Source organism: Nasonia vitripennis, chromosome 1 (assembly GCF_009193385.2).
Source record: "Nasonia vitripennis strain AsymCx chromosome 1, Nvit_psr_1.1, whole genome shotgun sequence".
NCBI classification, from domain to species: Eukaryota; Metazoa; Arthropoda; class Insecta; order Hymenoptera; family Pteromalidae; genus Nasonia; species Nasonia vitripennis.
The window spans coordinates 27,654,492-27,678,940 of record NC_045757.1 but is presented as its reverse complement, the minus strand read 5'-3'; the positions used below and the strand labels follow the sequence as shown (position 1 = coordinate 27,678,940).

At 34.9% G+C, this 24,449-nt stretch overlaps 1 protein-coding gene across 1 annotated transcript; it reads right to left on the bottom strand.

Moving 5' to 3' along the window:
• Positions 1–18,439: 18,439 nt before the first annotated feature.
• Positions 18,440–21,021, bottom strand: LOC100118824 (facilitated trehalose transporter Tret1-like). The gene is made up of 4 exons (XM_001602659.6): positions 20,631–21,021; positions 20,342–20,556; positions 19,584–19,994; positions 18,440–19,503 (listed from the first exon to the last, which is right to left on the bottom strand). Exons 1-4 carry the CDS (start codon positions 20,681–20,683, stop codon positions 18,620–18,622), a joined length of 1,563 nt encoding a protein of 520 aa, XP_001602709.1. The 5' UTR covers positions 20,684–21,021; the 3' UTR covers positions 18,440–18,619.
• Positions 21,022–24,449: the final 3,428 nt, after the last annotated feature.

Below are 24,449 nucleotides of genomic sequence, written 5' to 3'. Positions count from 1 at the left end.
TCTTTATCCAATCAGTACACACGCAGTGGTTAAACAGTATAGAAAGATGAAGCTTTTATTCGGTTACGATGTGCTTATTATAGGAATTATAATTGTACTTGTTATATTGATCTTGTCCAGTATTCTGCGAGTCTTCTTGTCCAACAAAATTTGGGAAATATACAATATAAGTTATATGTTGGTCTTTGGTCAAACCTTGACAACCATCCCCACTAAAGCAACTGAGAGGATCTGTTTCCTCACGATGATCTTAATATCTTCAGGCTTCTCTGTTTGTGTTTTGGAATATCTCATTGACATGCACTACTTTTAGATAGAATATCTTGATTTGCGCTTTTTGAAAGATATTGTCAATCACAAACTCATTCCATACGTACCCTTGGAAATATTAAATCGATTAGTAAGGTTATATTCCGATGATTCTGTAATTGAAGCAATATACCGCATGCAGCCAACTAATAATAGGAGTGCTGATTTTAATTGTAAACTAGCTTTGATTCACAACAGCGAAGAAGTGCAAGGTTTTTACGTAAACTATGCCATGGGTACTATGTTGAGCTCCAGATACTCTTCGGGCAAGAACGGCTGGATCCTGAGCTTCATCGAGGAGCCAATATTACCTGGATATACTGGCATGATCTTTGCCATGATTTCGCCCTACATATCTAGGTTTAACGAGATTATGCGCCGATGCTTTGAAGGTGGATTTATTAACAAGTGTTTCGAAAAATACACAACACTCTACCCGAGTAAAAATAAGGTCTTGTTCGGTAACGATAGCTTCAACATCCCCTTTTCGAAAAAAGCAATGAGGACCAGAATCGTTAACACAGAAAGTGTAGCCAACCTGAACAAATTGTTGACTACACCCCTGGGAGGGAATTTAATATCTGTCGCACTGTTAATTTTAGAGCTTTTGTGGAAATATGTGAATGATATAATTTTTCAATTTCATTGGAGACGACGATATGCTGCACCAAAAGCCTTTGTTCTTCGTACCTGTCAATACTAATAATTGCTTGAAATAATTGTTTTCACCTTTTCGAACGAATTTTATGTATTGGAAGGTGATTTTCTAACATTTTCAAAAGCTTTTCTCATCATATACGATACACATGTGTGCATAGGTATATCTTATCATCATGTGTAATAGTATTATAAATTTTATTATGGTGCAAATCAATTGATTTGAAAAAAAGTTTCTCCATAAATTTTATAATACCCCTACAAAAATTTCTTTATCAGCTTTCGTTGTCAGCAGGGAGAATAGATGCGTTAACAAACGCTTAGTGGTCTTATTACACTATTACAGTCATCTACCATAATATGAAAAATCGATGACTTTAGTTTGAGCTAAACGGAAACCAAAAACCTGCTTACTATTGCTCGTTTTTACAACGTAAAAGAATATTTTGAGCTAAAATAAGAAGTATATAAGTAAAAAAAGTTAACATACTCACAACAAAATCACTAGCGACCAAAAAGGAAATTCAATATATGCCCTAAATTTCAGTACCACGGAACTTAAAGGATTGAAAAATGTTTGGATAATCAATGAACTGTAACATCATGACGAGATTCAATAATCTATGAAATACCAGCAGACAATAAAGAAAGTCCAAATACATGTGACATAATCTGAAAGAATATAGATACCACTTTAGACACCGAACAAACTGTACACGCATGAAAACCCTACACAATAGTACATTGCGATACTAGTGGCATAAGTAGTACTTTACAGCGCGGCGTGTATAAGGCTGCGTCCACAATTGACCGTTTTGGCTCCGTATTCGGTACCGTTTATGTGCATTAGTATATCTGTATGTATAACGTATACGGGTGATTGTGGACACAGCCTAAGCGCCCGAGCCTAGCGAGTGCGCTTAACGCCGTGCCATGAAGATCGACTTATGACGCGTGTATCGTACGATATTTTATAGCACTGACTAGCATAAATCCGCTGTCACGCCTATCCGTGTAGCCTCCGTGAGCAGTGGCGTAAAGTGCTACTTATTCTACTGGTATCGTAATGTACTATTTAACAACTCAGGTATGAAATGAATCTCTTTTCACGCCAGGAGGTAGCGTATAAAATCGTTCATTCCAAGCGTGTGTGAATATGTTCGAACTTGAGCGGGGAGAACAGTATATTATGACACTGTTGTGGGAGATGGTTTTCTACCTTGCTCGAGGTTTTTCGAAAATCGAGCAAGGTAGAAAAACACCTGCCACAACAGTCTCATACGATATTTTATAACACGACAACCTCAAAATCGACAACAAAGTTTTTTGATCGACAACAAATTTTGAGGTTAGCGTGCTATAAATGATCATTTTTTCCCTAGGGGAAAAACAGGTCATATTTCCCCGCTATAAATACGTGTTTATGACACGCCGTGGCATAAACCTTGATTAAAGTCACGCTAAAATATCGTACGATACTAGGGGGGTAAAAGGATTTCACCCTCGTGGGGACAATATCGCCCGAGCGAAGCGAAACTACTTTACCACACCAGTATCGTAATATTCTATTTTTAAGGTTTTGCAAATTTTATAAATTGTTTAAAATAAACGCTTACTAATGACTGTATTGTGCATGACTTGAAAAGCACGATTCCCTACTTGTTGTAAAAAATACGGTGTATACTATGGGCGTATATATGTATATTACAGACTCGGGTGAGGTGTTTTCAGCACTCGTCTACGTCTCGGACGCTTTCGGCGCTCTCGACTCTGACTTGTGCTCAACACATCACCCTCGCTTGAAATAGCCTATTATGTACTATTTCTACACGGATATTCTCTACGCCGATTTTTTATTATTTTACTATACTGCAAAAATCTACAGAATCACATAATCTATTGTCAGATGATTTTTACAACAACAGGTTATACGCTTGTGTAGAGTTTCGCAATGTACTAAAATAATAAAAAATAGGTGCAGAGAATATTCGTATAGAAATATCGGTGTTGAATTTTTTCATGTAGGAAAATACGATTGTGTAGGGTTTTTATGTATACAGTTTGTTTGGTGTCCCACTTTCCGTGTTGCATATAGAACTTTATTTACGGCTTAACTGTGTAGTCACGCTGTTCCCTTAAAAAGTGGACTTACATCAATACAAATAAAATTTAAAAAAACTTTCAAGTTTCTAAAATTAAAATTTTTTTATGGTTTTTCCAAAAAATTATTAATTTTTCAAAAAATTAAAAAAATTTTCTCCCGTATTTGCGGGAATAAAGTAACTTTATTTGGTTGTAATTGTGTCACCACAAAGAAAATAGACACCTTTATAACACATTATTTGTTTTTGTGTATAAATAGGTTTTCAATAAAAACGAAAGTATTATAACGCAAAGCGCAATTTTTTATGCAGAGTAGACCTATATCCATTTAAAATATAGAACATAATCATGCGAAGCGTAGTTCTATTGTTTTACACTGAAGAGAAATATTTGAAACACTGTTCTACTTTATACTTATGGATTTTAAATAAAAAATAATACGCTTACGCCAAAGTCAGTTTGTTCAATGCGTGTAGTTAACAAAAACCGTATTACAGTTTTTCATATGGAAAATAATAGGTCATGAACAGAATAAACACGCCTATCCTAAATAAATTGTTGACCATCTTCTTGGGGAAGGTCTAACATGCATCACAATATACAGGGTGACCCAATTTAAACGGGCACCGCTCATAACTCGTCAGGGACAGCCACAATCGAAAAAATGGTAGAGACCAAAGTTGTAGGATATCGAAGGGGCAACCCGATGGTGACCTTGGATTTGACTTTGAACGCGTTTTTCAAGGTCATTTGAAGGTCAACTTTGGATTTTTATATAGGAACCCCATTCTTTTATTGCGGGAATGGAAAGAGCGGTAAATTTTACGTTCAGAATGGTATGTTCGGTTGCGGCACTGAAGGTCATCGCAAGGTCATGCAGCCAGAATGAAACCCCGCCTACGTAATTCCTCTAGCGACGCCAAATTAAAAAAATTGGTAGAGATTAAAGTTGTAGGATATCGAGGGGACAACCCGATGGTGACCTTGGATTTGACCTTGAACGCGTTTTTCAAGGTCATTTGAAGGTCAACTTTGGATTTTTAAATAGGAACCCCATTCTTTTATTGCGGGAATGGAAAGAGCGGTAAATTTTACGTTCAGAATGGTATGTTCGGTTGCGGCACTGAAGGTCATCTCAATGTCCTGCAGCCAGAATGAAACCCCGCCTACGTAATTCCTCTAGCAACGCCAAATTAAAAAAAAGTGGTAGAGACCAAAGTTGTTGTATAGGGGGGGGGGGGGAGAATTGTGACCTCGAATTTGAGCCAGTCCTACAAGGTCATTTCAAGGTCAAATTATTTTTTTTCAAACTTTACTTTTACTTTGTATCCGAGATGAAATCCCTTCTTAGATGTTCTCTGTCCAGCGGCCAAGACGCAAATGAGCCCTCGCTAGCGTCCAAACATAAGTCTCGCTATTCCCCGAATGATCCCTTCCGACGGTTAACTTGCGAATGACTCCTCTAGGTGGTCGCCACCTACCTACCCGAACTCCTGATGTGCGAAAAATAAAAATGGCTCCCGAAATAAGCCTATTAAAATAAGTCCCGCGCTCAGTCTTGCCACCGCGACTCCGTCGAACCTTCCCCTACGACGCTTAACTCACGAATGATTTTCAAGCAGGCGCCCCGGCCCCGCGCCGTACCTGCCGCCCGAACTTTCGATTTGCAAAAATAAAAATAGCCTCCGAAAATTGTCGAAAGAGTCTCACACTCGGCCTTCCGCCAAAAATATTAACGAAAATTTTTATTAAAAAGCCAATCATCGATACAGAAAAAGATTAAGTAAAACATCGAAGTATTGTAGAAAAACGTCAAAGTTTGATAAAAACGTAAAAAAAATATTAAATGTTTTATTTTTAAAAAATCATAAATTGATAAACCGTAATGCCAAAATATGAATAGAATTTTACAATAAAAAGCCATCGATACAGAAAAAGAAAAAGTAAAACATCGAAGTATAAAGTAAAAAAGTTTTTATATTTATTTTACACACATTTATTATTTGAATCAGAAATAAATTGCATTATGTTTTTTTAAATAACGTTGTTGTTTTTCCATTTAATTGATTCATAAATTATTATTGTTTTAAGATTAGATAGATATACATACATACGTATGTTTGTATACATATGCTATATACACACATACATGTAAACACGCATGTTGAAAATACATATGTATAAGCAGAATTATAAAGTTTGTAATACATACCATGTCGTCACACAGATTATACATACAATTACTGGCAACAGTTAATATAATTATTTAATGATAATTCCACTGTATAAATATTTTAATTCTATTAGAAATATTTTTGCAGCAGAAATTGGTAGGTACTTAAATTTTTTGCACTTTTCTATTAGATAAGTAATAATAAACAACCAACAACACTAAAAAATGTATGTTCATTATTTAAACTTGTACAATATGTAAGCTGTAAAATATTGTATTTAACACGATAATAATTAATTAATAACATACATATTAATATAAAATATTGCATCTAAAGTTATGTTAATGTAAAAAAATTTTTATCTAACGTAACAGAATATTTATTATTGTTAACAAATGAAGATTGTACTTTTTACATCATTTCATTTAATATTAAAAATAATACGAATATACATTTTCTATTAAAATTTTTGTATTAATGTCTTGTATAAAAAAAGTTCTGCAATACGTAATGAAGGTATTTCTTGAAGAATCAATTTACTTAAAATTAAAAAATGTTTGATATAATTTCAAGTCATAGCGATTATTCTAGAAAATATTGTTTAAGAGCTAAATATTCCGATTAATTACCCATATTTTAAATGTATGTATAAGTTTGATTTCACTTCATAAAATTTAATAAGTTAAAATAAATCTTTTACTAAAATACAATTTTAACTATTTTATAAGTTATCTATTAAAATTTACTTTTAACACTTTTGGAATTACAAAATATTTATTTATTATCTATTTCATAAAAGCTTCCTAATCAATAAATTATTTTATAATAAAAAATTAATAATTACTATTTGCAATTAAATAATTGTTTAAGTAGTTTTTTATTTATTATTTTTTGCAGAAAACAGTCTAAGTTCTAGTAATGCAGTAGAATTTTTAAATTTATTTAGATATTTATCGACTTCAAATACTAATTTAATAATTGAAAATATGTGATTTGTTTATAATCTAAGTAAATATGCCGGACTATAGTCGAAGCGAAATTCTTGATATTTTATTGATTTTGGGAGAGTGTCGAAGAAATTATAATGCAGCAGCACAATTATATCGGAGGCGTTTCCCAAACAGAAATCATCATCCATCTCGAAGTACGATCCAGAGAATTGAACAGCGAGAGAGGCGAGGACCTCAAAGATCATGGTACGCTAAATGATTAAAATCTTTTCTTCTATTTTAAATTTACTACTTCGTTTAAAGTGCAACATTTTACACGCTTTCAGGATCCGGAGTCGAAAAAGTGGGTGCTGTTTGAAAAAAAATAATTTGACCTTGAAATGACCTTGTAGGACTGGCTCAAATTTGAGGTCACAATTCTCTCCCCCCCCCCCCCCCCTATACAACAACTTTGGTCTCTACCACTTTTTTTTAATTTGGCGTTGCTAGAGGAATTACGTAGGCGGGGTTTCATTCTGGCTGCAGGACATTGAGATGACCTTCAGTGCCGCAACCGAACATACCATTCTGAACGTAAAATTTACCGCTCTTTCCATTCCCGCAATAAAAGAATGGGGTTCCTATTTAAAAATCCAAAGTTGACCTTCAAATGACCTTGAAAAACGCGTTCAAGGTCAAATCCAAGGTCACCATCGGGTTGTTCCCTCGATATCCTACAACTTTAATCTCTACCAATTTTTTTAATTTGGCGTTGCTAGAGGAATTACGTAGGCGGGGTTTCATTCTGGCTGCATGACCTTGCGATGACCTTCAATGCCGCAACCGAACATACCATTCTGAACGTAAAATTTACCGCTCTTTCCATTCCCGCAATAAAAGAATGGGGTTCCTATTTAAAAATCCAAAGTTGACCTTCAAATGACCTTGAAAAACGCGTTCAAAGTCAAATCCAAGGTCACCATCGGGTTGCCCCTTCGATATCCTACAACTTTGGTCTCTACCATTTTTTCGATTGTGGCTGTCCCTGACGAGTTATGAGCGGTGCCCGTTTAAATTGGGTCACCCTGTATATTGAATAGTTTTCACAAAAATATCTAAAAGACAGAAATATTGGATTCGTTAAGAAGGGAAAGATTTGTGCACTGAACTTTTTGCTTCTGCGTGCTTTTTGACAAGAATTTGAGGTTTCAAGTAATTGTCCAAAATCTTGTAGGCAGTATGACTCAAAATATGACATGTAAAAATTCAAATTGTAATGTTTATGACACCAAGGGTTTGAACGTAAATTAAATAAAATAGATCATACCACAAGAAAGTCCGGCCGTAAAACGATTCGTAAGTGAGCAACTGTTCGATCGAATCGTATCTCTTGTTATAATCACGCACGCATACTCGACCGATCGAAGCACAAGCTGATGAAGAAATAATGCCTTAATTATCGTGCACGGTCACTCGGGCGAGTGCTACACTGAAAAAAAAAACTAATAGTTTTAACTCGAGACTCGAGTAAAGACTACCATAGCCAGTCGAGTAAAGGCGGTCGAGTTCCTTTTATTAGAAGAATCGAGTAATATTTACTTGCGGATAGAAGAAATCGACAACATTAATTAAGATTAGAAGTTGATAATTTAATGAAATAAAGGTTTACAAAGTGCTTAAATAATACTTTTTTAATACTTGTTGTTATAAAGCGTGTAACCTTCCTGAGGAGCGTTCGGTGGGTAACACTCAACGAGACTGGTAGTATCTAACCAAGTCTCGAGTAGAAATTAACCACAGTAACGATAGCTGTATCTACTAATTTTTTTGGTGTACCTTTGATTCAAAATAGCAAAGAAGTGCAAGGTTGCTACGTGAACTATGCCATTGTCACAATGTTCAGCTCCAGACACTCATCGGGTGAAAACGGCTGGATCCTGAGCGTCATCGAGGAGCCAATGTTACCTGAATACTCTGGCATGATCTTTGCCATGGCTTTGCCCTGCATAAGCAGGTTCAACGAGATTGTACGCCAATGCAAGGTGGATTTATCGACAAGTTGTTCGAGAAATGCATGAAACTAAGCGAATACAAATAAGGTCGTGTTTGGCAACGCTTTCTTTATCATTCCCTACTTAAAGAAAAGCAAAGAGGACCAGTAGACTTATAAACACAGAAAACATGTCCAGCTGAAACAAGTTGTTGACAATACATTTTGGAGGAAGTTTGATATCTATCGCAATGTTCTTTTTAGAGCTTTGTAAAAATATGTAACAGGCTTTGTCCTTCGTATTTTTCGATACCAATGAAGACTTGAAGCAGATACTCTAGATATCATCGGATTATATGAGTGCAAGCTGATTCATAAAAATGTTCTAAGCTTGAATTTAATGCATGGATGCATTACAAACGTGTAAAGATGATAAGTAACGATTAGGCGCACAAATGCTGCAAAATAAAAATAGTTGTATGAGGAGTATATTCAATGTTTCAGTAACGTAAAATATTCCGAACATTAGCTTTCGAACGTGTTTTACAAATATGGATTTTGAATAAATAGGACAGTAATATAATTACACACATATATCAGCAAAGTTTTTTATGGACAGTGAACCTACCTGTGAAAAAATTTAAATAATCTATTTACACCTACAGATTTTTAATAAAAACTAAAGAAATACAATCATGGTGGGCTTTTATTGTATTCCGTGTAAAAAAATAACGTAATCTCAAATAGATTTTTGTTAATTTTGTATGGTTTCAATGTATTTGTACAGAATTGGTTTTGAATTTATTATTATTATTTACTGTCATTTTACGCTAGGTTTCAAGGAAAATAGCGATACAGATTACGTGATGAATTATATGGTGAAACAAACTCTGATTCAAAAGTTCATTGTGATAACCAAATCGTCAAACTACCTATCATCAACGTTAAATTCGATAATCACAGAAATGGTAACAACCAGTCCATCCATTATTATAAATATTGAACAATTTCAGGAAAGTTTAGACAATCAGCGAATTCAAAACATAAAACAATTTCTAAGACAAAGATCTTGGCGAGAAGCAATGCACATCATTTTTTCAAGCAACCACAACCACAACACGAGTACAATACATGATCTAGTGGAGTGTAGCAGATCGCTAGGTTTTTTTACAATAAACACTAAGAGACCGAAGTATCTACTGTTTATTATCGACGTTGAAACGGGTGAGCAATTACGATCATTTTTCAAAACCTTGTGGACATTCAAAATACTAAATGTTGCTCTGATTGAAATAATTAAACAAAAAAGAGCCGACCATATTCATGAAAGCATCGACATTCCGTTGGAAATCAAGGTACATCATTACAATCCATTTAATGACACTTATCACGTCGCACCGCTAACAGATGAAACCATTCTCTTTAACAACAAACTCCGAAATATGTACGGCTACAAGTTAGACGTGGGCTTTAAGGAGGATTACTTCAGACTTATGATAAACAAAAGCTATTCCGGAAACGACATTTGGCGCTTCATAAGCGGCATAGATGTCAGCATTACGAAAGCTTTTGCAGACTACTCGAATTTTACTGTAAATCTCAAGGTATGGGAGCGAACCCCGCCGTATTCAAACTTGCATCAATTGAAAATTATCGAAACAAATTTGTTTAAAGCATTAATCAATGCTGAAATCGAATTTATAATGAACAAATACCTAGTCGTTAAGTACAAAGAAACCAGAGAGAAAAGCATCTTTCTTTATCCAACTGGTAAATACGCAGTGGTTAAACAGTACGGAAAGATAAAGTTCTTATTTGGTTATGAAGTCCTCGTTATAGGAATTATAATTGTACTGGTTATATTAATTTTGACCAGTATTCTGCGAGTCTACTCCACAAATAAGATTTGGAAAATATACAACGTAATTTATATGCTGGTCTTTGGTCAAACCATGACAACCATTCCCACTAGAATAACTGAGAGGATCTGTTTCCTCACAATGATCTTAATATCTGCAGTCTTCTCTGTTTGTGTTTTGGAATATCTCATTGACATGCACTACTTCCAGATAGAATATCTTGACTTACATTCATTGTCGGATATAGTCCATCACAAGCTTATTCCGTACATTTCCTCAGATGTTTTGATTCGATTAAAAATTGTATACTCCGATGATTCTGTAATTGAAGCAATATACCGCATGCAGCCAACTAATAATAGGAGTGCTGATTTTAATTGTAAATCAGCTTTGATTCAAAACAGCGAAGAAGTGCAAGGTTGCTACGTAAACTATGCCATGGGTACTATATTGAGCTCCAGATACTCTTCGGGCAAGAACGGCTGGATCCTGAGCTTCATCGAGGAGGCAATCTTACCTGGATTTCCTGGCACATACTTTACTATAATTTCGCCCTACGTACCTAGGTTCAACGAGATTCTACGCCGATGCTTTGAAGGTGGATTGATTGACAAGTGGTTCGAGAAATACGTAACACTCTATGCGAAGATTGACAGTCAGTTTTTTGGTATTGAGAGTGTTAACGCGCTGGATTTTTTAAAGACAAAGAGGAGCAAAATCATAAATGTAAAAACTGTTTCCAGTCAGAACAAGTTGTTGACTATACTTCTGGGAGGGAGTTTGATATCTAGTGCAGCGTTCACTTTGGAGTTTTTGTGGAAATATGCAAGAGATAGAAATTTTAAATTGAATTAGAGACAGAGATTTATTGCACTAAATTTCTTTATTTTTTATATCTTTTGATAACAAATTTCCTTACTATAGAAACAGGTTTATCGCGTTATCTTGACAGGAGATTTCTTAATATTTTCAAGAAGTTATTAAATTATATTGTTGCGACAGTGCACGTGTGTGAAAACTTGAAATGTAGAACTAAAATGATTATGGACAGTAAAGCCACTAATTCTATGATAATGATAGTCAATAAATTTAATGGCGATAAGGTCCTGCCGTGAAAATAAAAGAATCGTTTAAACATTTTGAAGTGGTATAATATGAAATAGAATGTATAATATGAATTCCTTTTTTCAGTTTTTGTTGTATTATATAATAATTGACGTGTTACCAAACGCCTCGTGGGCTTATTTTTAGTCGCGAATTAGTAACCAAAAAGGAAAAACAGGTCTATAGCCTTATCTATACAACAAATATTTTTTCAAACAAGAGTACCAAAAAATTCCGACCGCTTACATAGAACATTGCAACAATTGCATGTTATACTCATTGGAGCCTATAAAAGTCCACTAAAAAATGTCTATAGGTATTATATTTATTGCAAGATTTCAAACATCAAAAAGGGCATCTATTTCACACACAAGCTAAACATTGAGGTAATTGAGGCAAAAGGTAATTATCAATTAATATTCAGAAAATCTCTATACAAAACATCTGGAAAAACTATCAATTAACAAACATACATAATTATCACATTCTTATTATTAAATCGTTTGCTGTACAGTTGCTGTTCTCTTCATTTCCTAACAAATAATTGGTTTACAAATAAATAGAAAACAATTTTTATTTCTATTATAAATGTCACGGTGCTGACATGTTATCAGAAAATTTGATTATTATTAAATTTTATATTTTTTACAAATCTTTCGTATATAAATTGTCTTTGCACTAGATGTAAACAGCCTGCGGCTAAAATAAAAAAATGTATATGTAGTAAGTTCATTCTGTGGATAAATATAATCACATAAGTTTTACAAGAATGTAATAACCATCGAATATCGACTTAATTTAAGCAAGCTCTTTATCGTGTAAAGTAAACATTTCAAAAATTACTTAAATGTTGATTATGTTTTGCAGATAAAGATTCCTTGGTGGAAGATCGCCTATTTGAAATGGTTGTAAAGTTAGGAACTGACTACTTATAGAATGTGCAAAACTTATGTCATTTCAAATTCCCAAAAAGTAGCAATGGTTCTCGGTATTTATTGAAGAGTATTCACAGAAATATGTGAAAGTGTTCAATTCATTAAGAATAGGGAACGATTTGTTCACTGATGAACTTTTTGTTGATACGTGCTTTATGACAAGAAATTAAGGTCCGAGTGATTGTTCACAATCTTGTAGACGGATTTCCTCAAAATATGCGACATGTAAAAATTCAAATTGTAATATTTATGTCACCAAGGGTTTGAACGTAATTTAAATAAAATATATCATATCACAAGAAAGTCCGGCCGTAAAACGATTCATAAGTGAACAAGCGTTGGGTGGAATTGTATCTCTCGTTATAACCACGCACGCACACTCGTCCGATCGAAGCAGAAGCTAATGCAGAAATAATGCCTTAATTATCGCACGGTCACTTGCACGAGTGCTACACTGAAAAAAAACAAATAGCTTCAACTCAAGACTCTAGTAAAGACTAATATAGCCAGTCGAGTAAAGGCGCTCCGAGTTCGTTTTATTAAAAGAGTCGAGTAATATCCTCGAGCGCTCCGAGTAGTTATTGCTCGACTCACACCTGGTAGAGTTTGCCAAGCAAGCCAAGCTACAATAAATACGGATAAAAAAACGACGACATCAATTAAGATTAGAAGAGGATAATTTAATGATATAAGGATTTGTAGAATGCTTAAATAATACTTTTTTATACTTATTGACAAAGCGTGTACCAGTGTGTCAGTGGGTAATACTCGATAAGACTGGTAGTACCTACTCGAGTCTAGAGTAGAAATTAACCACAGTAAAGACAGTTGTACCTCCAATTTTTTTGGTGTACCTTTGATTCAAAATAGCAAAGAAGTGCGAGGTTGCTATGTGAACTATACTATTGTCACAATGTTGAGCTCCAGACACTCATCGGGTGAAAACGGCTGGATCCTGAGCGTCATCGAGGAGCCAATGTTACCTGAATACTCTGGCATGATCTTTGCCATGGCTTCGCCCTACGTACCTAGGTCCAACAAGATTATACTCCGATGCTTTGAAGGTGGACTTATCGACAAATGGTTCGAGAAATACACGATACTACTCGCGTAAACAAAGGTTTTGTTCGGCAACGATAGCTTCAACATCCTCTTTTCGAAAAAAGTAAAGCGGAACAGTAGACTCATAGACACAAAAAAAAGTGTCTAGCCGGAACAAGTAGTTGATTAAACTCCTGGGAGGAAGTTTGATATCCATCGCATTCATCTTTATGGAGCTTTTAAAAAAATTTTTTTAAAAATTAGAGGCAGATATTTTAATATCATCGGATTATATGAGTGCTGACGGATTGATAAAAATTTGTTTAAGTTTGCTTTCACTGTCTAGGTGCATCACACACGTATAAAAATAATAAGGAACGATTATATGCTCATATGCCGCAGGATAAAAATAGTCGTATGAAGAGTCACTTACGTTAAATATTCAGAACACTAGCTATCAATCATTTTTTACGTGTGTGGATTTTGAAATGGCAAAGTAATTTAATTACAGACATTAATAGAGTTTCACAGATAATGTGAATAAAATGGAAATTATCTATTTGCACACATAGTTTTTAAATGAGAACCAAAGAAATGCAATCACGTAACGTGAGACTTATTTCAGTATTTGGTATGAAAAATAGCGTAATCTCACATAGAAATTTCTAAAAAAAATTTTTATGGTTTCGATGTATTTGTATAGCATAGGTTTCATATTTTTTTCTATTATTATTTACTGCTGTGCTACCCTGAGTTTTAAGGATAATGGCGATCGAAGTTACTTGATGAATTACATAAATAAACAAACTATGATTCAAAAGTCTGTTGTAATAGCCAAATCTTCGAACAACCTATCTTTAACGTTGAATTCAATAATTACCGAAATGGTAACAACGATTCCATTCATTATTATAAATATTGCTCAGGCAAAGATCTTGGCAAGAAGCAATGCACATCATTTTTTCAAGCAACTACAACTACAACAATAGTAAAATACATGATCTCGTGGAGTGTAGCAGATCGCTAGCTTTTTTTACAATAAACACTAAGAGACCGAAGTATCTACTGTTTATTATCGATGGAGAAACAGGTGAGCAATTACGATCAATTTTCAAAATCTTGTGGACATTCAAAATCCTAAATGTTGCTGTGATTGAAATAATTAAACGCAAAATAGCTAAACATATTCATGATAGCTTCGAAATTCCGTTGGAAATCAAGGTACATCATTACAATCCATTTAATGAAACTTTATATCATGTCATTTCGCTGACAGATGAAATCATTCTATTTAGCAACAAACTTCAAAATATGTATGGCTACAAGTTAGACTTTGGCTTTATACAGGATAGTTACGTACTTGATGATAGACCAAAAGTATTCCGGAAACGACATTTGGCGTTTGATTAGCGGCGTAGATGTCAGCATTACGAAAGCTGTAGCAGACTACTCGAATTTCACTGTAAATCTTAAAGTATCGGAGCGAATTCCACAGTACCCCAATATTCGGAAATTGAACATAACCAAATTAAATATGAATGAGGCCTTGATTTAAGATAAAATCGATTTTGTTATTAACAATCACCTGATCGTTCAATACTTGAGACAAATAGAGAGAAGCCTCCTGCTTTATCCAAGCAGTAAACACGCACTCGTTAAACAGTACGGAAAAATAAAGCTCTTATTTGGTTACGAAGTCCTCATTATAGTAATCATAATTTTACTAGTTATATTGATTTTAACTAGTATTCTGTGAGTCTTCTTCCCCAATAAGATTTGTGAAATATACAACGTAATTTACATGCTGATATTTGGTCAAACTATGACAATCGCCATTCCCGCTAGTGGAACTGAAAAAATCTGTTTTCTCACAATGATCTTGATATCTTCTGGCTTCTCTACCTGTGTTTTAGAATATCTTATTGAAATTCACTACTTTTAAGTAGAATATCTTGATTTGCGTTCATTAAAGGATATTGTCCATCATAAGCTCATTCCGTTCGTTTCATCAGACGTCATAAGTCGGTTTAAAAATATATATTCCAATGATTCTGTGATTGGAGCCATATCCCGCATGCAGCCGGCCAATAACAGGAGTTTTGGTTACAATTGTAAACTAGCTTTACTACTATATACTAAAAGCGTATCTAGCCAGAACAAGTTGCTGATTATACTTCTGGGAGGGAGTTTGATATCCATCGCAGCGTTCTTTTTGGAGTTTTTGTGGAAATATATGAGATAGAAATTTTGAATTGAATTGTAGACAGAGATTTATATCTTGTATTGTTGTGCTTAAAAAGATGAGAATCGCACATGACCAAAATTTTAAGAAATCATCGCAAATAAATTTTTGATCATAATTATTTAGCTAAAAGAAAAATATTTGAAGCAAAATATTATGATCATTAGAAAGTTCTCATTAAAATCTTTAAGATACATTACCCAAACATAAGCATCTAAGACATCAGACAAGAAATCATTGGAGACAATAAAACGCATTTAGGTTATTTAGCAAATTCAAAGTATAATAGGGTCGCGTTGCTCCCCGACGGCACAGTATAAAAACGTATACTTGCCATCGGTGCGCTACCACGCACCTTGATTTTTCTTACCTATAGAAACAGGTTCATCGAGTTATCTTGACACATGTCTGAAAATTCAAAATGTATAACTAATTATTATGTGCCGCAGTAAAACCACAAATACTATGATGATGTAAATAAATGAGTTTAGCAGTAATGAGATCTTGGCTGAAAATAATAGAATAATTTACGCGTTACCAAACGCTTCGTGGGCTTATTTTTAGTCGCGAATTAGTATAAAAATGAAAAACAGGTATGTACAACAAATTTTTTCATATAAGTTATTGTTTTACGCAAATTATTTTAAATATTTTCAGGAAAATGCGTGAACTTCAAATAAAAACCATAGGTAATATTGCACTGCTTTTAACTTCTTTATACGTGTATGGATTTCAAATAAAATAGGTAATACTATAATCTCGTGAATGCTGCAGCGCAGATTTTTTATTGGATAGTAGCTACATATAAAAAATGAAGAAATATTCCTTTAATGTGTATTTGATATTTTACGCACGTAAACATTTACACTCATAGATTTTGAATAGAAACGAAAGAAATACAATCATGTTACCCTAGATTTTTTTCAGTATGCGGTTTGAAACCATAACGTTATTTCATACAATAGCGTTGCGGAAAATATTTGATCGTTTGAATGTATTTCTATAAATTTAGCTTCAGCCTTTTTTACATAACGAAACAAACTCTTATACAAAGGTCAATTTTAATAACCAAATCTTCGAGTCACTTGTCTCTAACTTCGAATTCGTTAATCACAGAAATGGTAAATACGATTCCATTAATCAAAATAAATGTGGAAGGATTTCAAAAATCTTCAAAAAACCAGCCAATTCAAAATATAAAGACACTACTTGACGAACGATTTTGGCGAGAAGCATTACATATCATTTTTTCAAGCAACGACAACCATAACAAGAATACCATACAAGATCTCAAAGAGTGTAGCGAATCGCTAGGTTTTCTGGCAAAACGTACTATTCGACCGAAACAACTACTATTTATCATCAAGGGAGAAACGCATGAGGAATTCCCATCATTTTTCGAATTCCTGTGGACATACAAGATGCTCAATATTTCTGTAATCGAAATAATCAAACCAAAAAGAGCTCAAAATCTTTATAAAAGTATCAACACACAATTGGACATGAAGATATATCAGTACAATCCATTTAATGACACCTTTCATGTTGCATCGCTGTCACAAGAAATTATTCTATTTAGCAACAAACTTCAAAATATGTATGGCTACAAATTAGATGTGGGTTTTATAGAAGCCTCCTATAAAGTTATAATAGACCAAGAGTATTCCGGAAACGACGTTTCGCGTATCATTAGTGGCCTTGATGTAAGCATCACGGCCACTAATGATACGCCTGTAGAGTGTAGCTGTAGCAAATTACTCAAATTTTACCGTATATCCCAAGGTTTCGGAGTATATCGCACAGTATAAGAACTTGCAAAAATTCAACATAACCGAATCGAGTGTTGACGACGCATTAATTCAAACCAAAATCGAATTTGTCATCAACTTATACACAATATTTGGTTTCGATAACCTCGCTGAGACAAGTATCTTTCTTTATCCGACCAATAAACACGCAGTAGTTAAACAGTACGGAAAAACGATGTTATCGTTTAGCTATGAAGTCCTCATCATAGGAATTGTAATTGCACTAGTTATAATAATATTGACCAATATTCTGCGAGTCTATTTTTACCATTCAAATGGTATACCTCGACTTACGTTCTTTGAGGGATATAGTTCATCATAAACTCATTCAGTTCGTTCCCTTTAACTATTTAAAAATGTTTGAAAAGTATCGTTCAGACGATCTTATGATTGAAGCAATATCACGTATGCAGTTGATTAACAGGAGTGTCGATTTTAATTGTGAATTAGCCTTAATTCAAAATAGTGACAAAGTACAAGGTTGCTACGTTAACAATGTTGTTGGCACTATGTTGAGCTCCCAATGTTACCTAGGTATTCCGGTATGTTCTTCGCCAAAGATTCGCCCTACGTGCCTAGGTTCAACGAGGTTATGCGCCATTGCTTCGAGGGTGGATTTATTAACAAGTGGTTTGAAGACTACACGACAATGTACGCCAGAAGGAATAAGATCTTGATGGCAACAATAGTTTGCCGTATTTGCAAAAAGGAAAGAGGGCTAGAGTCATGAACATAGAAAGCACCTCAAGTCAAAATAAGTTGTTGACTATACTTCTAGGCGGTAGTTTGGCATCCGTGTTTTTTTTTTGGAGTTTTTGTGGAAGTATATAAAAGATAGAAATTTCGATTTTGATTGGAGACGACGATTTAATGCTCTAAAATTTTATCTTCTTTCCATTTTTCAAAATCAATAAAGACGTCAAATCGTTGCATTTAATTGACGAAAGATTTTAACATTTTTAAAGGTTTTTACAATGGTTATAATATGCAATAGTGTGATAAATTTTATGATGACCCAAATTTATATGATATCAATACACTGTTTCAAGTAATTGTCCACAATCTTGTAAACAGATTTCCTCAAAATATCAAATGTTAAAATTAAAATTGTAATATTTATATCACCGAGTGTTTGAATGTAATTTAAATAAAATACATGTAATCAGAATCTAATATAACAGTCATTACAAAATCTACCTTTTCCCTTGAAATCCAAAGTATTTATGAATTTTGTTTTGCATCAAACGGTTCGTACTTGTATAAGAGGACTTTTGCAAATTAAGCAGAGTTCATGAATAATTGAATCATTTATTTTTAAATCATGATCTTATAAAAATGCGTTGATGAGGTTTAATACATGATTATTTACACACTTATATATTAAATAATAACAATACATCCATGCAATATTTTTTACAAATGTCCTCTACAAAAAACGTCACGAACACATACTCTATCAATTGTTTAATTAAGCAGGTACATCGTTATCTTTATCGCCTTTTTTCTTATCTGTTAGTTTTCGCACACCTGAGTAGTGTTCTTCGATTTCAGCTAGTGACCTTCCTTCAGTTTCGGGAAGTATGAAATAAATTGTAAGGAAGCCTATAAGATTTATGGTGGCAAAACCAGCAAACATACCCGACAATGTCACGTATCCGGCAACATAGAGAAAAACTTTGTTCAACGTTGCCAGATTCAAATTGTAGAACGTTTGACCAATTCCAGAGCCCACTAGGCGATATTGTAGAGGAATTATTTCGCTGTTAATTAAATGCATGATTTTATCAATGCCTGCAGCAATCATAAATATAGCCATTATAATACTGATCGTCGGTACCCAGGCATACTTTTTTGAATCGATTTGATTATTTTCCATCAAAACGTTAAATATCGCTGCAACAGCGTACGAAACTCCACCGCCGAAAAGTGAGAAAAATATGAGTTTCCTTTTACCAACCAGGCGAATTGTGAACAAACAAGAAACTGCTCCCAGTGTGCGACCAGCATTCAAAATAATCGTACCGGTATGAGCTTCAAGAGGTGATTTGATTTGTTGGAATATGAGACCAGCGTAGGATTGCGTTGAATGAGATCCACCAAAGGTATTAATGAAATATATGTAACAAGATACTGCCAGAGGAATATAGAAAGATCGATGTAAGTACGGTAGAACCGTTCTTTTCAATCTATGTCCAAAACTGGAACTGCCAATGCTTTCATCCGTCATAGTCTTCTTTCTGGACATTTCAAGGGTGTTCATGAAAGTGTCGAACTCAGATTTGATGCATTCTTTGGTTGTCCAGCCTCGAAGCCAAGCTAGAGAACGTTGAGCGTCTTCAATGCGATTCTTACCTAGAACGATATATTATTGTTAAAAACATGATATCGTCTTATAATGGCTCTAATGCACGTAAAGAATTTTGAAACCGTACTTGCAAGCCAATGTGGACTGTGCGGTATGAAGCAACACATTATCAATCCAATTACTGGGACGACCAGATTTACTAATGCAACTGTTCTCCAATACAAGTAACCTCCCAAAAGAACAGCAAAGAATTGGCCTGCCAAATAGAACAACGTAGCAGTAGACATAAGGGTGCCTCTCAGCCTTGGTTGCGAAATTTCGGCTATGTACGTAAGACCAGGTCCCTTAGTCATACCACCTGCTGCACCATTTATTGCTTGTGCGAACAAAACCATCGAAGAATTCGTCGCAAAATGGTAGAGCAGCCAAGAAAATACGACCATGGCTGCTGCGAGCATCATGAGCAAACGACTACCCATCCATTGAGCAACAACGCCTCCAACGATGGAACCGACAGGTATCATGAAAAAGTAAGTGGCTGAAAGAAGAAAATTACAGAAAAGAATTCATCAAATCGTTCAATTATAGAAGTAATTAAGTGGCAACGTTGTGATTGCAGTGATAAATTTTGTATGCAGCTTTTTTTGTTTGACTTGAGATATGATCAAACTTCTGTTTTCTGATATCACCGACAAGACCCACGGGTAGTCTTAATTCAGTGGAAAGACAAACAAAACTTTATTCAAAGAAAAATGACGAATTGATTCGTCTTGAATTGTGATTAATCTAACATATCATGATTATAGAAAAAGATTCAAGCTGCATATGAAAAATAATACACTTGATTTATCAATAAATAGAAGAATAGTAATAATTAGTACGTACAATACCATGTCAATTCGGCAAAAGTAACTTTTATCTCTGCATCCTTTTTGGCTAACTCTATTAAAAATATCGTTGTAAATCCCATGCAGGCGCCATAAGAAAATTTCAACATATTCGTTGCCAACGTAGCATAGGATTGCGACGCGAGAATCCTAAACGCAGAAGCTTTGTTTTCCTTGTCATAGTCGATGTCACTAAGATTCTGCTTGATTTCTCTATAAACATAGAACGCTCTTTATAATTCTTACCGGTTAAAAATATTTAAAATGTTGCTATATCCACCACGTACCTATCTATTTCATTGGACTTATGTTCACCGTTAACCGTAATATTGTTATTCATTTTTGAAGAATGTCAATCAAAAGGTTTAACAAAATTCAAACTTCTCCCCATTCAACGCTCTGCAAAAAACACTTTCACTGTAACACAAGCTCGTCTGCCGATGAACAAGAGCCAACTCTTCCTCGCGATCAATTAAATACCATTCGACTTGAGTATCAAGTGCACGATTCTTCGACGAAATTAACACCCCCGGCGCTATTTACAAATTGCATTGTACATTTGCTTTGAACATTTCGCAGATCGCGGATGTGATATAAACTCCTAAGCGTCTTGACAAATTGTATCGCTATATAAGATAAGTATCTAGGGCAGAAGTCGGAAAAGTTGGATATTCTTTTGATACACAACAATAAAGACTGATGATAGCAATTGCTGATAAACTGATAAGGAAAATAACCGAACGTGGGGAGAGATGATCATGTAAATTTTTACCTTACGTGTAGGAATTTTTAACAAAAAGGTAAATCGTTTGGTAGCCGGCTTAAACAAACTGGAAAAACACTGTGTAAAAAATTTGCAAAATTTTCATTTACTGTATAATAACATTTGAAGCTAGCAGTTTAATTGTATCAAGGAATGCAATATAACATTTAAAAAATTAGAAATAAAATATATCGTTGAATAAAGTATTTTAAAAATAATCTAAATGAAAACAAACTTCATATAAATCATGATAGGAGTTATATTTGAATTCTTGGTTGTGTATGTGATACGTCAATGAAGTATGGACTAGGGTAGAATCGTCCCTTTTGATAGTATTTGTTTGGATTAAAACAGTAAAAAAATAAAAAATCGGAATGCTATAATAAAAACGCTATTTTTATAAGCTGACGAATTTGAAATTCTGAAAACGTTATTAAATCATGTTACGTCATGTGAGTATTTTTTATTTTTTATGGTCCATTCCATTCTTGCTGCATAAGTTTAAAATGGTTTCGCAGCGAAAATTGTTTATTTTTTTTTACATTCATATGAAACGTAGAAAATACTTCGTATCCATTTCAAAAGAAGTTTTCATAGACATAGAATACTGAGCAATCATATTATTGATTTAATATTTTTCTAGAGTCAATATTGAAACGCCTATTAAGTGTTGTAGGAAGAAAACTAAAATACAGACAAATGTATGATTTTATTAGTAGTATTAATTCTTGCAACGCACATTTGCACATACGTCTATATGTATCCCTAAAATCGATACCGTGACTCAATTTGCATTGCATATTTACATAAAATAAAATGTATAGTTTCAACAACGTAAACTGTAAATGTTAGAAGCTTTCAAATGCCGTTAATTGAGAATCAATGAAAAATAAAAATATAGTTTGCTTCAAACTACTGGGTCAGCATAGTAAATCAAATAATCAATTTAATGATACAGTACTATACGCAAAAACATGTTTTGTATCTTTCGTAAAATAAGACGCAAAATGATCTTTCTGATCTCTCTCAGTCAAAGCTGTCTATATTTATCAGTTAAATTAACGGAAACATACTGTGAATTGTTCAAACGAGAAGTGTTTACCATCGGCAACTCCTCTTCTTCGTCTCCCGTTATATACGCAAGTGTAATGTACATATTCATGCCAACACCCACACCGATCGAACCGCAATCACTTATGCTTTTATCCCGCCGTGTAACGGTAGCGCACGCGAAGCAATACTTGCACATGGATGCATATTTTTGAAATCTAACAATTATTCCGGGTAAATAAAGTATCGCGTATATTGGTTCGAGTGTACTTTTAACATCGCAGGGATCTGATATGGGTATTTATTTTAACGTACATAAAAGTTAAAAATAATTGGTTCAATATTTTCCATTCGTTTTGCGACGATCGTGTATGGCAATGAGTAAAAAGTATATACGTTGACGAATTTTACTATAAGTACGTAAACTCGATGCGCATACAATACGGAAGAATGTTACGGAAACAATTACATATAGATGATAATACAGCTACGTTCATTTGCAATCAAATGCACGCGCTGCAGTGAAAGGATTTGCATGTCTACAATCGCTCGGATGCAAATGTCATTCGATATGGATGCAGGTATGATATTACAATAATAAAGGCGTACATACTCATGAATAAATATTGTGTTCTATATTCGTTTGGGCTTTACAAAAAGATTTTTAAAAATTTCAAGTTTCCACTTTCGATTAAAATTTGTTTAACAAAGTGTAATAATATATCACTTCTCAGCGTATAGAAAACTCACGCAAGAACTGCGCTAAAAAGCTTCTCCAGAGTCTAATGATAATTTATGATTTACGTTGCGTGAGAGTGCAGCTTATTCTCATTAGCGACACCTTCTCACCTCTTTCTCCTCCTAAATTACAGCTCTCTACGGATTAACAACCATGCGACGACAATATCATCGCCAGTAAAATGCCATATGCGAATCGAAATCGTACTATACATCCAAAACAACAACCACCCGTGTTCCATTTCCTGAATAAACTTTAAGTCCGCATCAAAATCAACAAACTCGAGCACCAAGGAACCACAGCCCTATCGGCGCATCTCACCGACGAAACAAAAAAGGTCGCGCCCGCGAAATTTAAAAAACAGTAGTAGTCATGCTTTCAACGCAGCTGCGGCCAATTTCCTCTCGGCTCTCTCACGCATATAACAGCTCCACCACAGCGGGGGCAACTTTTACCCGTATCTGTGCATTAAACACGTACTCGCCCAACTATACTCATACGCACACTGACGTATACTTTGCGGGTAAGTATTAAACCGTGTGCGGCAAAACTGGTTTTCTCGACGATGGGGAAGTATACAGTCGTGGCGTTTTTCAGAGGGTGGCCGCAGGACACACACGAAGAACCGCGAGGGCGAACGAGTGAAAGAGAGAGATGGAGGGTTGCCAGGCTGAAGGAGAGTGTATATTTTGTTTACGGCGTGACTCGGAGCTGAATCGACGTGGCGCGAGTCCGATATGGGTTTTTACAGCTGCGGCGAGTATCACGGGGTTTTCACGCAGGGGGTTGAATGTTTATAAGACTGCAGGGCTGAGTTTTCGTGAAGTGACGTTTACGTACGATAGAAAGGTCATTCGAAAACGAAAATTAAATGAAATCACTTAAGTAAGAAGGAGCTATATCGAGGCTTTTTACGGCGCAATAAGTCGAAGCTAAGCAGGCTCATAAATAGAGCTAAACCAGGGGCTCACCCTCGGGAGCTTAATCTTCGAAAATCGCTTCCAGCGTAATTCTTATATATCAATGAAATATCCCAAATCCATAAAAATCTCCATCTCTGCCTTCTATACTTATGAATTTAAAAGGCAAACCTATTCAGAAAAATGCCAGCATCATCCCCCACGCAAAACAACCCTGCATCGTCTCTTCCACAGCCACGCGTACATGACTCCTCTTGCGTTCTCGTTTTAATCTCGCGCGCACACCGCACATACACCCATATATATATATATATATATATAGTATGAGTATAACGCACAGTAGTACAGAGAGAGAGAGAGAGAGAGAGAGAGAGAGAGAGAGAGAGAGAGAGACAGAGACGCACGACACTTAGGGGCGCAGTAGTCGAGTCGGGGGTACGAAAAAAGGGAGCGACAGATGTACACACTCTCGCACACACACGCACACGTAAAAGAAAAGATGCTTTGCATTAGCCAGTAGGTATATAGTATATAGTGGTAGTATAGGGGGTAGTGCGCAAACGCACAAACGCCATGGCGCGAAGAGGTGGGTATACGCAAGAGTCGCGCGCGGGGTCGGCGAGTCCAGTGTAGT

Coding starts and splice junctions, on each gene's coding strand:
- LOC100118824 (XM_001602659.6), bottom strand. CDS start 20,683: ATGAATAACAATATTACGGTTAACGGTGAACATAAGTCCAATGAAATA. Junction 20,557..20,630: donor AAGTCCAATGAAATAGATAG/GTACGTGGTGGA, acceptor CTATGTTTATAG/AGAAATCAAGCAGAATCTTA. Junction 19,504..19,583: donor CAGTCCACATTGGCTTGCAA/GTACGGTTTCAA, acceptor ATATCGTTCTAG/GTAAGAATCGCATTGAAGAC.